At 41.0% G+C, this 13094-nt stretch overlaps 1 protein-coding gene across 2 annotated transcripts; it reads right to left on the minus strand.

Annotated features, from left to right (window-relative positions):
• Nucleotides 1–2989: 2989 nt before the first annotated feature.
• On the minus strand, nt 2990–12305 carry pcare2 (photoreceptor cilium actin regulator 2). 2 transcript variants are annotated; one of them, XM_081378950.1, is made up of 2 exons: nt 9505–12305; nt 2990–3642 (listed from the first exon to the last, which is right to left on the minus strand). In XM_081378950.1, exons 1-2 carry the CDS (start codon nt 12087–12089, stop codon nt 3582–3584), a joined length of 2646 nt encoding a protein of 881 aa, XP_081235076.1. In that variant the 5' UTR covers nt 12090–12305; the 3' UTR covers nt 2990–3581. The 2 variants fall into 2 exon arrangements, with proteins under 2 accessions (XP_081235076.1, XP_081235077.1); XM_081378951.1 differs by lacking the exon at nt 2990–3642 and adding an exon at nt 6826–6841.
• Nucleotides 12306–13094: the final 789 nt, after the last annotated feature.

Raw genomic sequence — 13094 nt, forward strand, 5'->3', positions numbered from 1 at the left:
TTGTTTTTGGAAATTAGGCTACATTAAAATGCAATGGTCTCGTTTCAAAAGCATTGGTCAATATGCTTGCGTTGACTTCACTGTAGCCTATATGTGCCCAGCTTCCTTTCCATGAGTTCTGACCGAAAAATGGAAAATATCAAGCGCTTTCGTTTCAGAGTCCCTGTTTCATGTTTGTTAACCCAGGACATTTTACAAATCCAGACCAAACGATGTTCTACGGCCATGTGCGGAATAAAGAGTAGCCTTTAGCCTATCCATGTCACACAGTAAGATTTAGAATTTTGACTATATACCTCGCAGTCACAGACCGTATCAACGTCAGTCAGCTATACTTATTGTATTTTGCCACAGGGTGTCACTGTGGCCTCAACCCTTCTCCTTCGCTTACTCTGAGCTCGATTGCTATGTCTGAGGTAAACCACGCCCTCCTCATTACCCTACGCAGGAGGAAATGTAGGAAGAAATAAATGAATAAATAAATAAATGTAAAAATAAATAAATGTATAAATAAATAAATGGAGAAATGAATAAATGTATAAATAAATAAAAGAATAAATAAATAAATAAATATGGAAAAAAATAAATATATACATAAGGAAATAAATGTATAAATAATTTTTTTTTCTATGTATATTTATTTATATATTTATTTATTTATTATTTCTTTTTTACATTTATTTGTATATTTATTTATGTATTTATTTATTTTTAATATTGGCAGCTTTGGAATTCCATAGGCCACATGCCATACACCAGAGGGTAATACCAAATACACAAACTGTATGGGGGTGTCCTGGTCAGAACCATTCACTGCCTATACTACACAGCTGTCCCACGCGCCTACAGCCGTGTCCGGAGCGAACAGGCTATTTCATCAGTCCAGCGTTTCTCACTCACGACAGATATGTGGTCCAGCGCAAAAATGACACCTTACATTTTACTGACTTTCCATTTTACTGACACAGAATGGGCACTGGTGTCAAAATGCCTGCAGACAAGTGTTCTGGCTGAGGACCACACTGCCGTTCACTGGGCAGAGGCTTTGCAGGAGCTCTGAATGACGGGATTAGAGGAAGACAAAGCGTCTCACGACTGACAGTGGCACCAACATAGGCAGCCGTTCGCAGGTTAGGCCGGCCCTGGTTCAGCTGCTCTGGGCACACCCTGAGCCTAGCTGTGTCCAACACTACTGAGGAGACTGGGAAAGCCCGCACAGGCCGTGCCTTAGCAGTCTGTCGGACAGTAAACAGCATGTTCTCTCCCAGCTGGAGGAGGAGAAGGGAAAAGGCCGAGCTGATCTCCCAGAGCATTCGCTGCTGACGGGAAGTCTATTATTAAGTCTTCTACATAAACGACTATAGTTTGGAGACAAAAGCATCAAATGTTAATAAAACAAAATAGAATAAAAAAAGATGATAATAAATAAAAGAAATATATCATAATAAAAGCCTAAATTATAAAACACTAAAAGCTAGTTTAATCATCAGCTCTTCTCAGATCCATCGGAAGCTGTGTTTATTGCAGCCTGAGGGGACTACAGACACTCGATTTTTACACTCTTTTTCAGAGTACTTACATTTTAATTATGTATTGGTATATAAAGACAGTTTAAACAAATTTGGGGAAATAGTTTTTTAGAAAAAACCTGCCTACCCTGCCTTAAAAATATATATATATTTTTTACAGTACATTTAGAGATATAGTGGCATAAAATCAACACCTGATCAATTAATACTAACACTCTATCTCCCTCTCTGTCTATTAATTTGTAGATACCTTCAACCTCACAAGGAACTAGTAAGAAAATATTAAGAGATTCTTTCAAGCAGATCATTACATAAACATGAGTATACTCTCAACCATCCAATCAGAGTTCATATGGTAATGCAGACTAAACTAAGGCTATAGAAGATAGACCTGTCCATCAGGGGGCGCTGACAGATAGAGACTCTCACCACACACACACACACACACACACACACACACACACACACACACACACACACACACACACACACACACACACACACACACACACACACACACACACACACACACACACAGATAGAGAATCTCTGTCTCACACACACACACACACACACACACACACACACACACACACACACACACACACACACACACACACACAAACACACACTCACACAGAGATAGAGAATCTCTGTCACACACACACACACACACACACACACACACACACACACACACACACACACACACACAGAGAGAGATAGAGAATCTCTGTCACACACACACACACACACACACACACACACACACACACACACACACACACACACACACACACACACACACACACACACACACACAGATAGAGAATCTCTGTCTCACACACACACACACACACACACACACACACACACACACACACACACACACACACACACACACACACACACACAGAGATAGAGAATCTCTGTCACACACACACACAGAGATAGAGAATCTGTCACACACACACACACACACACACACACACACACACACACACACACACACAGATAGAGAATCTCTGTCTCACACACACACACACACACACACACACACACACACACACACACACACACACACACACACACAGAGAGATAGAGAATCTCTGTCACACACACACACACACAGATAGAGAATCTCTGTCACACACACACACACACACACACACACACACACACACACACACACACACACACACACACACACACACACACACACACACACACACACACACACACACACACACACACACAGATAGAGACTCAGACTGAATTGTGTTTCTCACTGCTATCCATTAGGTGGCGCTGACAGATAGAGACTCTCTCTCACACACACACACACACACACACACACACACACACACACACACACACACACACACACACACACACACACACACACACACACACACACACAGATAGAGACTCAGACTGAATTGTGTTTCTCACTGCTATCCATTAGGTGGCGCTGACAGATAGAGACTCTCTCACACACACACACACACACACACACACACACACAGTGACTTTATGGTTTCCACAGAGAACAAGTGTGAGATATTTTGGTGTATTACTGGAAGCTGCAGAAGCGTGTGTGTTTACAACAGCTTTATTGTGAAGATCACAGCAGAAGATCATGCAGAACTCTGAAGGGCTCAGCGTCTTCCTCCCAGACGGACTATGATCTCACATGACCACAGAATAAGCGTAAGAGTTTATGAACGAGACACACTGTGAAATGACAGGATTATATATTTCTAACAGTAAGAACAATAACAGCTCCTGATAAATGAGGAGAGAGTATGATGAGCTGTATTACAGAATACAAGGAGAAACTGAAACACCTTTCCTTTGTGTTACATATCAAAACCATAGATAGATCAGGCTACAAACAGAGAGGAGAACACACACTTAAATAAGAGATTAACAGAGTAATACATAATACTCAGACAGTGTTATTTCTACACTTCTAAGCTCTTAAGCATTGTGGTGTTGATGTTTATCAGGAAAAGTGTCCTGAAATATCCCAGATCTGCGTAGGGGGAACAGTTAGTCCAGCTGGTGTGTGACGTCCGCCCGGCCGTGTGTGTTCAGATCCGCTCTCAGCGTGCTGGAGAAGACACACACACAGAAACAGATGTAGGAAAACTCCAGAAAACAAGCACACTTTCCTGAACGCTCACACAATGGGAAGGTTATTCGAATACTTTAAGATCTGCAGAAATCCTAGGATTAAGAGCTCAGCGGCTCATACTGGGGCAGAGGCCTGAGGACGACTCTGGGGCCAGTGTACCCCTGAACGGTGCTATAGGATTAATAATACGTAGCCTACACTGTAAAAAATATCTGTTAAATTCAGGGTAAAAACAGGTAGCGGTGGTTGCCCGAAGTTTACTGTAAAAAATACGGTAGCAACATTTTAGGATTTACAGACTCGACTTAGGGCTGCTCGATTATGGAAAAAATTAAAATCACGATTATTTTGGTCAGTATTGAAATCACGATTATGTAACACAATTATTTCACATGACTTTGGGAACGTGATTCACTTATTAAAAAGACACTTTTCAACAATTCATTAAAAAATCTAAATTTGAACATTTATTGTACTTTTTGAACTATTAAAATAATATAACAGATAATACTTCAATAAGTATTTTAAAAATTCCTGCAGGTCTGCCACTTATAATGCGGTAAATTACCCCACAAACATTTATTCACTTTAGCATGTAGATTGTATGAGTCGCCTAAATTAATCCACACAGATTATAAAATCAAGTCAATCATTTAAAAACTTTCTTCAAGACGCAGTTTCACAAACAGCGTGAGTGTTCAGCGATGCTTACGCTAAATTACGTCACATGCTCTCATTGACAAATGCGGAACAATTAGTCCATGCGTTCATGACCTCAAGGCTAGATTACTGTAATGCTCTACTGGGTGGTTGCCCTGCACGCTTAATAAACAAACTACAGCTGGTCCAAAACGCAGCAGCTCGAGTTCTTACCAGAACCAGGAAGTATGACCATATTAGCCCGGTTCTGTCAAAATTGCACTGGCTCCCTATTAAACATCGCATCAATTTTAAAATATTGCTGATCACTTACAAAGCACTGAATGGTTTAGCTCCGCAGTGCTTGAGCGAGCTCTTAACGCATTATAGTCCGTCACGTCTATTACGATCTCAAAATTCCGGCCAGTTGATAATACCTAGAATATCAAAATCGACTGCTGGCGGTAGATCCTTCTCCTATTTAGCACCAAAACTCTGGAACAGTCTTCCTACCATTGTCCGGGAAGCAGACACACTCTGTCAGTTCAAAGCTAGATTAAAGACACATCTCTTTGACCTAGCTTTCACATAATACATTATAGACTTCTATAATTTAATGTTAGGCTGCATATATTAGGTCAGCCGGAACCGGGAACACTTCCCAAAAATCCTGATGTACTCGTTACATCATGAGAAGAATGGCATCTACGCTAATTTTAGTGTCTGTTCATCCCGAGGTTTTTCCTGCAGCCTGCCGGATCCAGGCCGTATCCAGATCTGACGAAGGACCTTCGCCTGGACCGATGACAACGCAGTGCTGAAGTGCCAACTAGTCTCTCCCTATGGAGGACCCCACTACCACTCTACAGATAAGGCGTTGTCGGGAAAATTCAATTCGCGTACCTACCCCAAAGCAACAAATAAGTTATAAGGAAAGACAAGTACTTTGTTTAGGCTTGGCTTGTAGGGAATTCCAAACCTGCGTATATTCAAACGCACATAACTATAGAACCCATTCTAAATGCGCATGTGAACGCCATCAGCGTTTCTCACAGGTTCGCATTTAAAGTCTGTGTAGAGAGAATGGTGTCGTCTTAGCGGCCCCTAATTTAATAACAAATGATCGTTGCGGCGGAAGCAAATCAATTAAAACTAACTTTAGATGGAAATAACTTAACTCTGCTTAAAGCCGAAACAATCTCTGTTACCTTAAATTATACGCTTATCTCTGTAAAGCTGCTTTGAGACAATCTACATTGTTAAAAGCGCTATATAAATGAAGATGACTTGACTTGACTTCTTTAAGTCTTATCAGTTTAAACATTCAAGTTGAGAGAGTTTACGGCTTCAGGAGGGGCGTGTGTGTGTGTGTGTGTGCGCGCGTGTCATTCAGAACACAAGACAAAATAAGAGTGTTCTTGCAAAACAGAACATGGCAAAATAATCGGTTTTACTTGATTGTACTATTTTGGTGATCGTTGGGAGCCAAAATCGAAATCCAAATTCAATTAATTGCACAGCCCTAACTCAACTTAGATTAAAATACACTGAAAACCTCCAATCACAGTGGAGATGAGAGTCACATGATCAGTCAAAGCTCATCACAAGCAGCTTTTCCACTCGCTGAGAAAGTTCATATTAATATATAGTGTCATTCACACAAACACTGAACACCATCATGCAACACACATGATCGAAATGAACACATGAAATTTAAAAATGCAATAAACATTAATTTAACAACACTGAATGTAATATAAAACCCTAATGTACATAACCGATTAGAAAAAGATCTGAAAAACTATGAAGAAACAGTTATTTCAACGAAAATACATCAAACGTGAAGTGTCACGCAGGGAATTGTGGGAATGTCAATTTAATTTTTTTTTCTGTAAATTATACAATGGCGTTCTTTTTCACTTCCAAAAACTGTAAATTTAACGGTATTTTACAGTTAAATTAAATTAAATGTATGGTTAGATCTATCACAGTAATTCACCGTACAGAAACTTTCTGTTCACCGATTAACAGTTTTTCACTGTAACATTTTTACCATAGTCTTTTACCATTAATCAGGCTGATTTACAGTGTGCTGACTGTGTTCAGCAGGTGTGTGTAGGAGTGTGTATAGACACACAGATGGTGAATGTAGGACAGGTGAGTCAGTGGATCCACACAGATGCTCTTCTACAGGGATTATGCTGAGCTCAGATTAACACTGATCAGATTAGCAGCTCTCCAACCCTCGGTAAAACAAGAGAAACATGTGAGAAGAGCTCTCCACGATCTTCATGAACTTCCCCAGCGACTGCCTTTATCTGGTCATCTCAGCAAGCCTGTGTGTGTGTGTGTGTGTGTGTGTTCGTAGCCAGAAGAATGTGCGATCATAACAGAGTTCCAGTCCTTCTGGTTTTCTGCAGAGGTTTCCCCTTGATTGACAAGTTGAAATATTAAAGTTAAAAAGTTTACGTGATGCAAGATCATTTTTCAGAGACCTTTAAAATATCGAGGGCGTCAGACAGAAAAGCCTCAGGTGCTGTAAGATGATAAAAGACACCAATGTTCAATAAATAAATGCATTTGCAAACGTTATTAGTTGGAGAATCTGCCATTAAGTGCAGTTGTGTGTTACAGTTACAGGAAACATGGTAAATTGTCATATTATAATAAGGTGAGCTTGTCAGCACAAACACAACTCAAACAGTCAGAACTTAGATTCAGAATGACTATTTTATGTTCATAGAGAACCAGCAATCACTGTGAATCACACTGTGAATAAAGCTCTGAGTTGAGTTTTTGTTGTTGATTTTTAGTTGTTTCTGCAGCGCTTCAGGTACAGTAATGTGGTAAACACAGCTGCTTGTCAAACACATGCATTTCTTATAAACGTAAGATTTGATTACATATCAGATGGATACAGCAAATTCTTGACAGTGCAGGCAGGACTGGGGTGATGAAATCAGTTGTAATCGCAAGATCTGAATCTGTACAGTTACAAATATGCTCTTTCGTTTTCGGTCAAACTAGTTCAACGAGAAACCCTGAAGATGGAAAGGAGATGAGAGTTTGTTTACCGACAATGGGCTATAAGCAAATAGCTGATACAGTAACCATAGCTGCACTAAACAAATCCAGTTAGTGTATGTTAATGAGGGTGGCGTTCCGGTTCAAACTCGTTAGATTTTTTTAAAAGGATTGTATTATTCATTTGGTTGCGCAATCAACTTTTGTGATTGGCCATAATATCTGCAGGTTGCAGCTGATGGATATGAATCAAAGCAAATCACTTCAGGTTAATTAAGTGGGCTGAACTGAGATTTTAGCCGAAATCGTTCCTTTTATAGACTTTAAATTTGATATGGATAAAACCGCATTTACATAGGCTATCTGAAATGATCCAGGTTTAATCAGATTTAATGCAAACTCTGTGTAATAATGATTTCTTGCCTGAAAAGAGAAAAGTTTCCGTTATGAGACACATAGCAGAGCTGCACGATTAATCATTAGAAGATCAAACACTCGATCCTATTAAAGCTTTGACATGTACGATCACTGCGAACATTCAGCTGTGTGTTGGCGCTGACCCAAAGAGAGCAGTTAGCCTATAGAAATGAAACAGCTTCACAAACAGTCTTTTCAACTGTATCAATATTTCTTACAATAACTCAAATTATCAAAGAAGTACTGGAATAAAAGTTTATAGTTCGGATATAAACACTGATGGCTACGGTAGCGATTAAAATATCGCAAATCCTAAAATAGGGCCTTTTGAAAGTAACTTGACGCTTCAAATAAAGATTGTTTCAATTATATTGTTACACCAGTGCTGTGGCGACAAGTGACTGTTAAATTTTTCTGTTACATGATTTACATTTTTTTGTCATTAAATCATTCATTCAAAAGATTTTTTAAAACACTGATTCATCCAGTACTGAAACAAGAGAAGTGAATCATTAAATCATTTATTCAAACTGATAAAAACAATTTGAATTCATTAATTTTATTTTTAAACAGACTGCAGCAGTTAACATTTTGTCAGAACCTCTAGTAAAGTATATGCTATTTTGTTTAGTTGTCTATTCAGAATCGTGATCTCAGTTTTAAAACAAAAAAGTTGTGATTCTTAATTTCCAGGAAGCAGGAGTGAGAAGGAGGGGGAGATCAACTTATTAATACTGTTTACATTTTTCTTCAAAAATGTTTTAGTAAGTATTATTAAATTGTTGAAATACAGTTGAAATTATTTCTGAGAATTCTTATATTAGAATACATACATGTTTAAACACCAATGTCTATGGTAACATCTTCAAACAAATATTATTCAATAATATTATTATGTATTCTTGAAGCATTATCAAAATTATTTAAAATTTTATAATGCACATTAACTCCCCTTTCCTTTAAAACTGGATTCATCTTTAAATGTGTTTAATAATTGTTTATATTCAAAGCACTAAACTGAGAATTCGCCATTCAAAACATTCTACACCTTTTCTACTTTATACGTTTGTGTCGCCTGTTAAATTCTGCATGTACATATGCAGATTCTTACACAATGTTTCGGTTTCACAGATTAGGCCTTAGGGCATGTCAACTAGGGCATTTAAGTGGCTTTTATAAACATGCCTTAGAAAAAACATTCCTGATGTGCATCTTGAGACAAAACATTGGCACTGATATATTTTAAGATTTGTCAGTGCAAGTTGCTTTCAGTTCAGACAGCTCAAACTTGCATTTTAGTCTTGGACTACTTGAAACCGAAACCGAAGAAATGTATCTTTAATTTGGCCAGATTTGAACAGGTAATTATCTCCAAGCAGAGATACTCTTGAATGAAGAAGAGTTTGTACCACACACAATTCATAAATGTCGTTTATTGACCTTTCATATGCCTGTCTTGATGCACAATAAAAAAAATCTTTGGAGGAAACATGAACTTTTATATTTAAATACATCAAAAAAGCCATTGAAAGTAATTTAAAAAATGATTAAAAAAAAAAGTAAAAATAAACTTCTTCCCAACTAAAGTTTCCCCAGTGAATCTCAGCCAATTCCAGCCCTGGTTATAAAGATTGACAAAATCTGATTCAACAGGCTCAGTCATGTTCTACCTCTTATGTCTTTTTGTATTCAGACTTTTGTTGTGTCATAGATTTGCTACATATTGCATCACAAGGAATGCCGCTGGAAGGTACTCACCCCTCACTGGTCGAAGGTGTGTCGTCACTGCCCAGACCCTGTTGCTGTTTGGCATCAGGCAATGACTGTGGCGGCTCACTGTGGGATGACCTATGACCCGACGGACGGCGTCCCATGAGAGAGGTTTGAAGGCGAGGTCTGGCAGGTTCTCCCCAAGGCCGAGGCAATGTAGACGTACATGAAGGTGTCCATGTGTAAGGGAGTGGCGGGTTCTCCTGACAGAACACAGCCCGGGCTTCAAAATAAGCTTGAGAGCCATAAACACTGGAGGTGTTTGGTGGAGTCCACTTCCCAGTCGGGGGGCAGGTCGTGGATGGAGGGCTTGGCACTGGGTGGTGCAGAGTGGGACAGGAGGGTGGAAGCCGTGTCCTTGAGACAGGGGGGGTCGTTGGGGGGAAAACTTTCGAGTGCATAGTTGCGGTCTCGCCCTCATTGTGGGTCTTGCATCCTTGATGAGGCGCAGAACCTCGCAAACCTGCATTGTATTCCTGTTCAATGCAGGATCCCTGCAAAGCATCCGGCCTCAGTGGCTGAATAGTGGCTCTCTGCATGTGTGCCCTGATGGGGGGAGCAGTCTCTCTTTGTGTTAAAGTGCGGAGTCGCTGCCCTCTGCACTGTGAATCACGAGCCCGGTCCTCAGCGGGAAACCCTACGCTGCTTTCAAATGTGTTGTCCATGAGCATTTCTGGGGGAGGAGGCGGGAGGCTGTCTATATCCAGATGCTCAGGTTTGTCAGCCGGTCTGGGCTCAAGCGAACGGATGCTACTCTTGATGGTCCTACTGGTGGTAAGTGCGTCTCTGCTGGTCTGCAGCAGTGGGAGAGAGCATTTCTTGTTACCCCTAACTCTCACCGGTCTTCGGTCTACAGGACTTTGTCTTGAATTGTCCTCCACCCCTTGGCTAAACGTATTAATGAGCCTCTTGACAGCATGTCGCCCCGGTGGTTCTGGAGCAAACTTTGGAGGAGAGCTAGATCGCACTGCCCTGAAAGGCCCTTTGCTGCCATACTGGAGGCCGTAGTACCTTGCTGAGCACTGTCCTACAGATGAACCTCTTCCCATCTTTGTCCGTACACAGCCTCCATGATCTTCTGGGAGATTATTTTTTCTCCTCCAGAGCATGTTCCTCGGGTTTCCTTGTTCCTCATTAGGATCTGATTCTTCCGCTTTGCTACACAAGCACTCGGCGGATTGTGAGCGCTTTGGTCGTCTTAAATGGCGGTGTTTTAGTTTCATCTGACAGGTATTGTCTGCGGTTTTTGGCCGTCTGATTTTCCTTTTCAAGTTACTGGTCTTGACTTGATCTTGGTTTTGAAGGCCACCCTGATCTGTGGGAAAGCTGGAGTTTGCTTCAGAAGAACCACACATTGTTCCCCTTGTCTTGTCAGTTAAACTCCCCACCTCATCTTTTGCACTGATGTCATCCTCAAGTTCTGCATCCTCATCATCCTCATCTTCATCATCATCATCATCATTATCTGTGCCTTCCTCATTGGCGTTCAGGAGCTGCTGATCTGGAGAGCAACTGGTGGTAAAGACAGATGTTATTCCAGCGTTTTCTCCTGATTCTGAGCTCCCTCTTTTCCGACGGAAGCCATTCTGGCACTCGTTGTCCGCACCTATGCCACTGTCCTCACTGTGCAGCGCAGAGTCCTCTGGGCCGGGCTTCCTGAGGGCAGCAGCTTCCACACGGGACAGAACCTGCTTCAGGCGCCCCTCGGCCGCATGCTTAGCCAGCAGCTTCTCTCCTAAGACCTCAGACAGGGACCCAACGTAGTCGGCTAGCTCCTGTAAGGCTGCGTCACCCAGGCACTTCACAGAGTCTCCCACTGAGATCATCTGAACTGTGGAGTGGAGAAGCATGTGCTGCAGCAGTTCGGAGGGAAGCTGGTTCAGGTCGTTGCTTGGTTTGGTCGTAGGTGGATAGTCTTTAAGCAAAGCGGGCCACTTCATGTTGTGTCCATGTTCCCTCAGCAGCTGCTCGCCTTCAGCGGCCATTTCCTCCAAAGCCTGGTTGATCTCTTCGTAGTGCAAGACTGCTGCCGCTACTGCGGTCTGTATGGAGAGATGGGTCTTAGCAGCCTGGCCCACGAGCCCTAAAAGAGACTCGTATTTGGAAATGCTGGGGTTCAGGTACGTATAGGCTGCCTGGTGGGCTTTCAGTATGAACTCTGCCTTTGACTGCGCATAGGAATTTTTTCTCAGTCTTTGTTTCCTCTGCCTCCTCCGCTTTCCTTGCTTATCTTTTGTCCGTACCTCCTCTATTCCTTCTTTCTGGTTTTCTAAGAGCCCCTCTTGTGCACTCTGTTCATCCTGAGAGCGGACCACATCTAGCATCTTCTCAGAAGCATCTTCTTCGACTGTCACAGTGGCGTCACAAACTACATCATCGACTGAGGATCTCTTACCTTGAATGTGTTTCGCATTTTCTCGTGTCTCTAGTCCTTCTGAAGCAGTGTTTATCTCTGCTTTGCTTTGCAGTTGTGCCCCATCAGAGGGCAGGTCAGCATTTTTCTGGCTTTCCGGTGATCCAGGCAGCAAAGCTTTTTTGCTGAAGAGTTGACCTTTAGAAGGAGAGCACCCCATGTTGATGGGAGAATCCTGTTCCTTTTCTTTTGATTGACTGCAGATTTGAAAGTGGTGTGTCAGGAAACCTCAACTTGATTCTTGTTTACATACCATACTAATTGTGTCCCGTTGTCCTTTACTGTCCCTGTCCACAATCCCTGTCTTTCTCTACTTATTGCTGCTGGCCAGTTGGTTTTGTATGCCATAGAGAGCCCAGGATTGAAGCTTCCAGTCTTTCCCACTCACACACACACACACACATGATCACGCTACAGAAATAAAGCGCATGCTTAAGACCATAAGCTCATCTCACTAATCAGATACCCTGCTGGTTACCTTGTCTTATTTTCTTTTTACCACTGGTTAATTCTTGAATTAACTTTATATATGCGTTAGAATCAAAATATATAGTAAAAATCTTCAGTGACTTCAGTTTTTTTTTACGTGTTAACAGTTTTCATTAAGTGACTGTATCAATTTTGTTTCTGTGAAATTGAACAACAACCAGCAGATGAGGAATTAAGTTCAGTGTGGCTTGAGGTTGCAGTATTTATAGATGTTTACTTCTGACTGAAATCCTCCCTGGATTTATGCCAGTGATGTCTGCAAGCTGGCAAAGGATTTGAACAGGGCAAAATGATCACAAGAATCACAAGCAGTGGCAGATGCTGATAATGGCATTAAAGTTCAAAGCTCAAATTAGTTTTTATAGTTTATTAAATGTACAGTTTTACATATACAATATGCAAAAAAGAAACAGTACAGAAATAGGTGTGTAATTTCTGTGCCATGGGTCAGATGTAGCAACGGTTTGGTTCGTTATTTGTAGGATTACACACTTCACCATTACATTCAGTACATTAATATGTAAATGCAGACTCCCTGTTAAGTTAAATATATAAAAAAACATACAGCAAAATTAATCAAATCACTGTTTTAACAACTTTCATAGGTTACATGTAGTACTGATATATGTACAATGTACATCACTGCAAAAAATGCTTTTCTTACTTAGACTGGTTT

This window comes from Scardinius erythrophthalmus, assembly GCF_964197995.2.
Source record: "Scardinius erythrophthalmus genome assembly, chromosome: 11".
NCBI lineage: Eukaryota > Metazoa > Chordata > Actinopteri > Cypriniformes > Leuciscidae > Scardinius > Scardinius erythrophthalmus.

Bases quoted from the DNA above. Each gene is read 5' to 3' on its own strand.
- pcare2 (XM_081378950.1), bottom strand. From the start codon at position 12,089: ATGGGGTGCTCTCCTTCTAAAGGTCAACTCTTCAGCAAAAAAGCTTTG. The intron at 3,643-9,504 runs GTGAGTACCTTC...TGTCTTCTCCAG, and splicing joins ACACCTTCGACCAGTGAGGG to CACGCTGAGAGCGGATCTGA.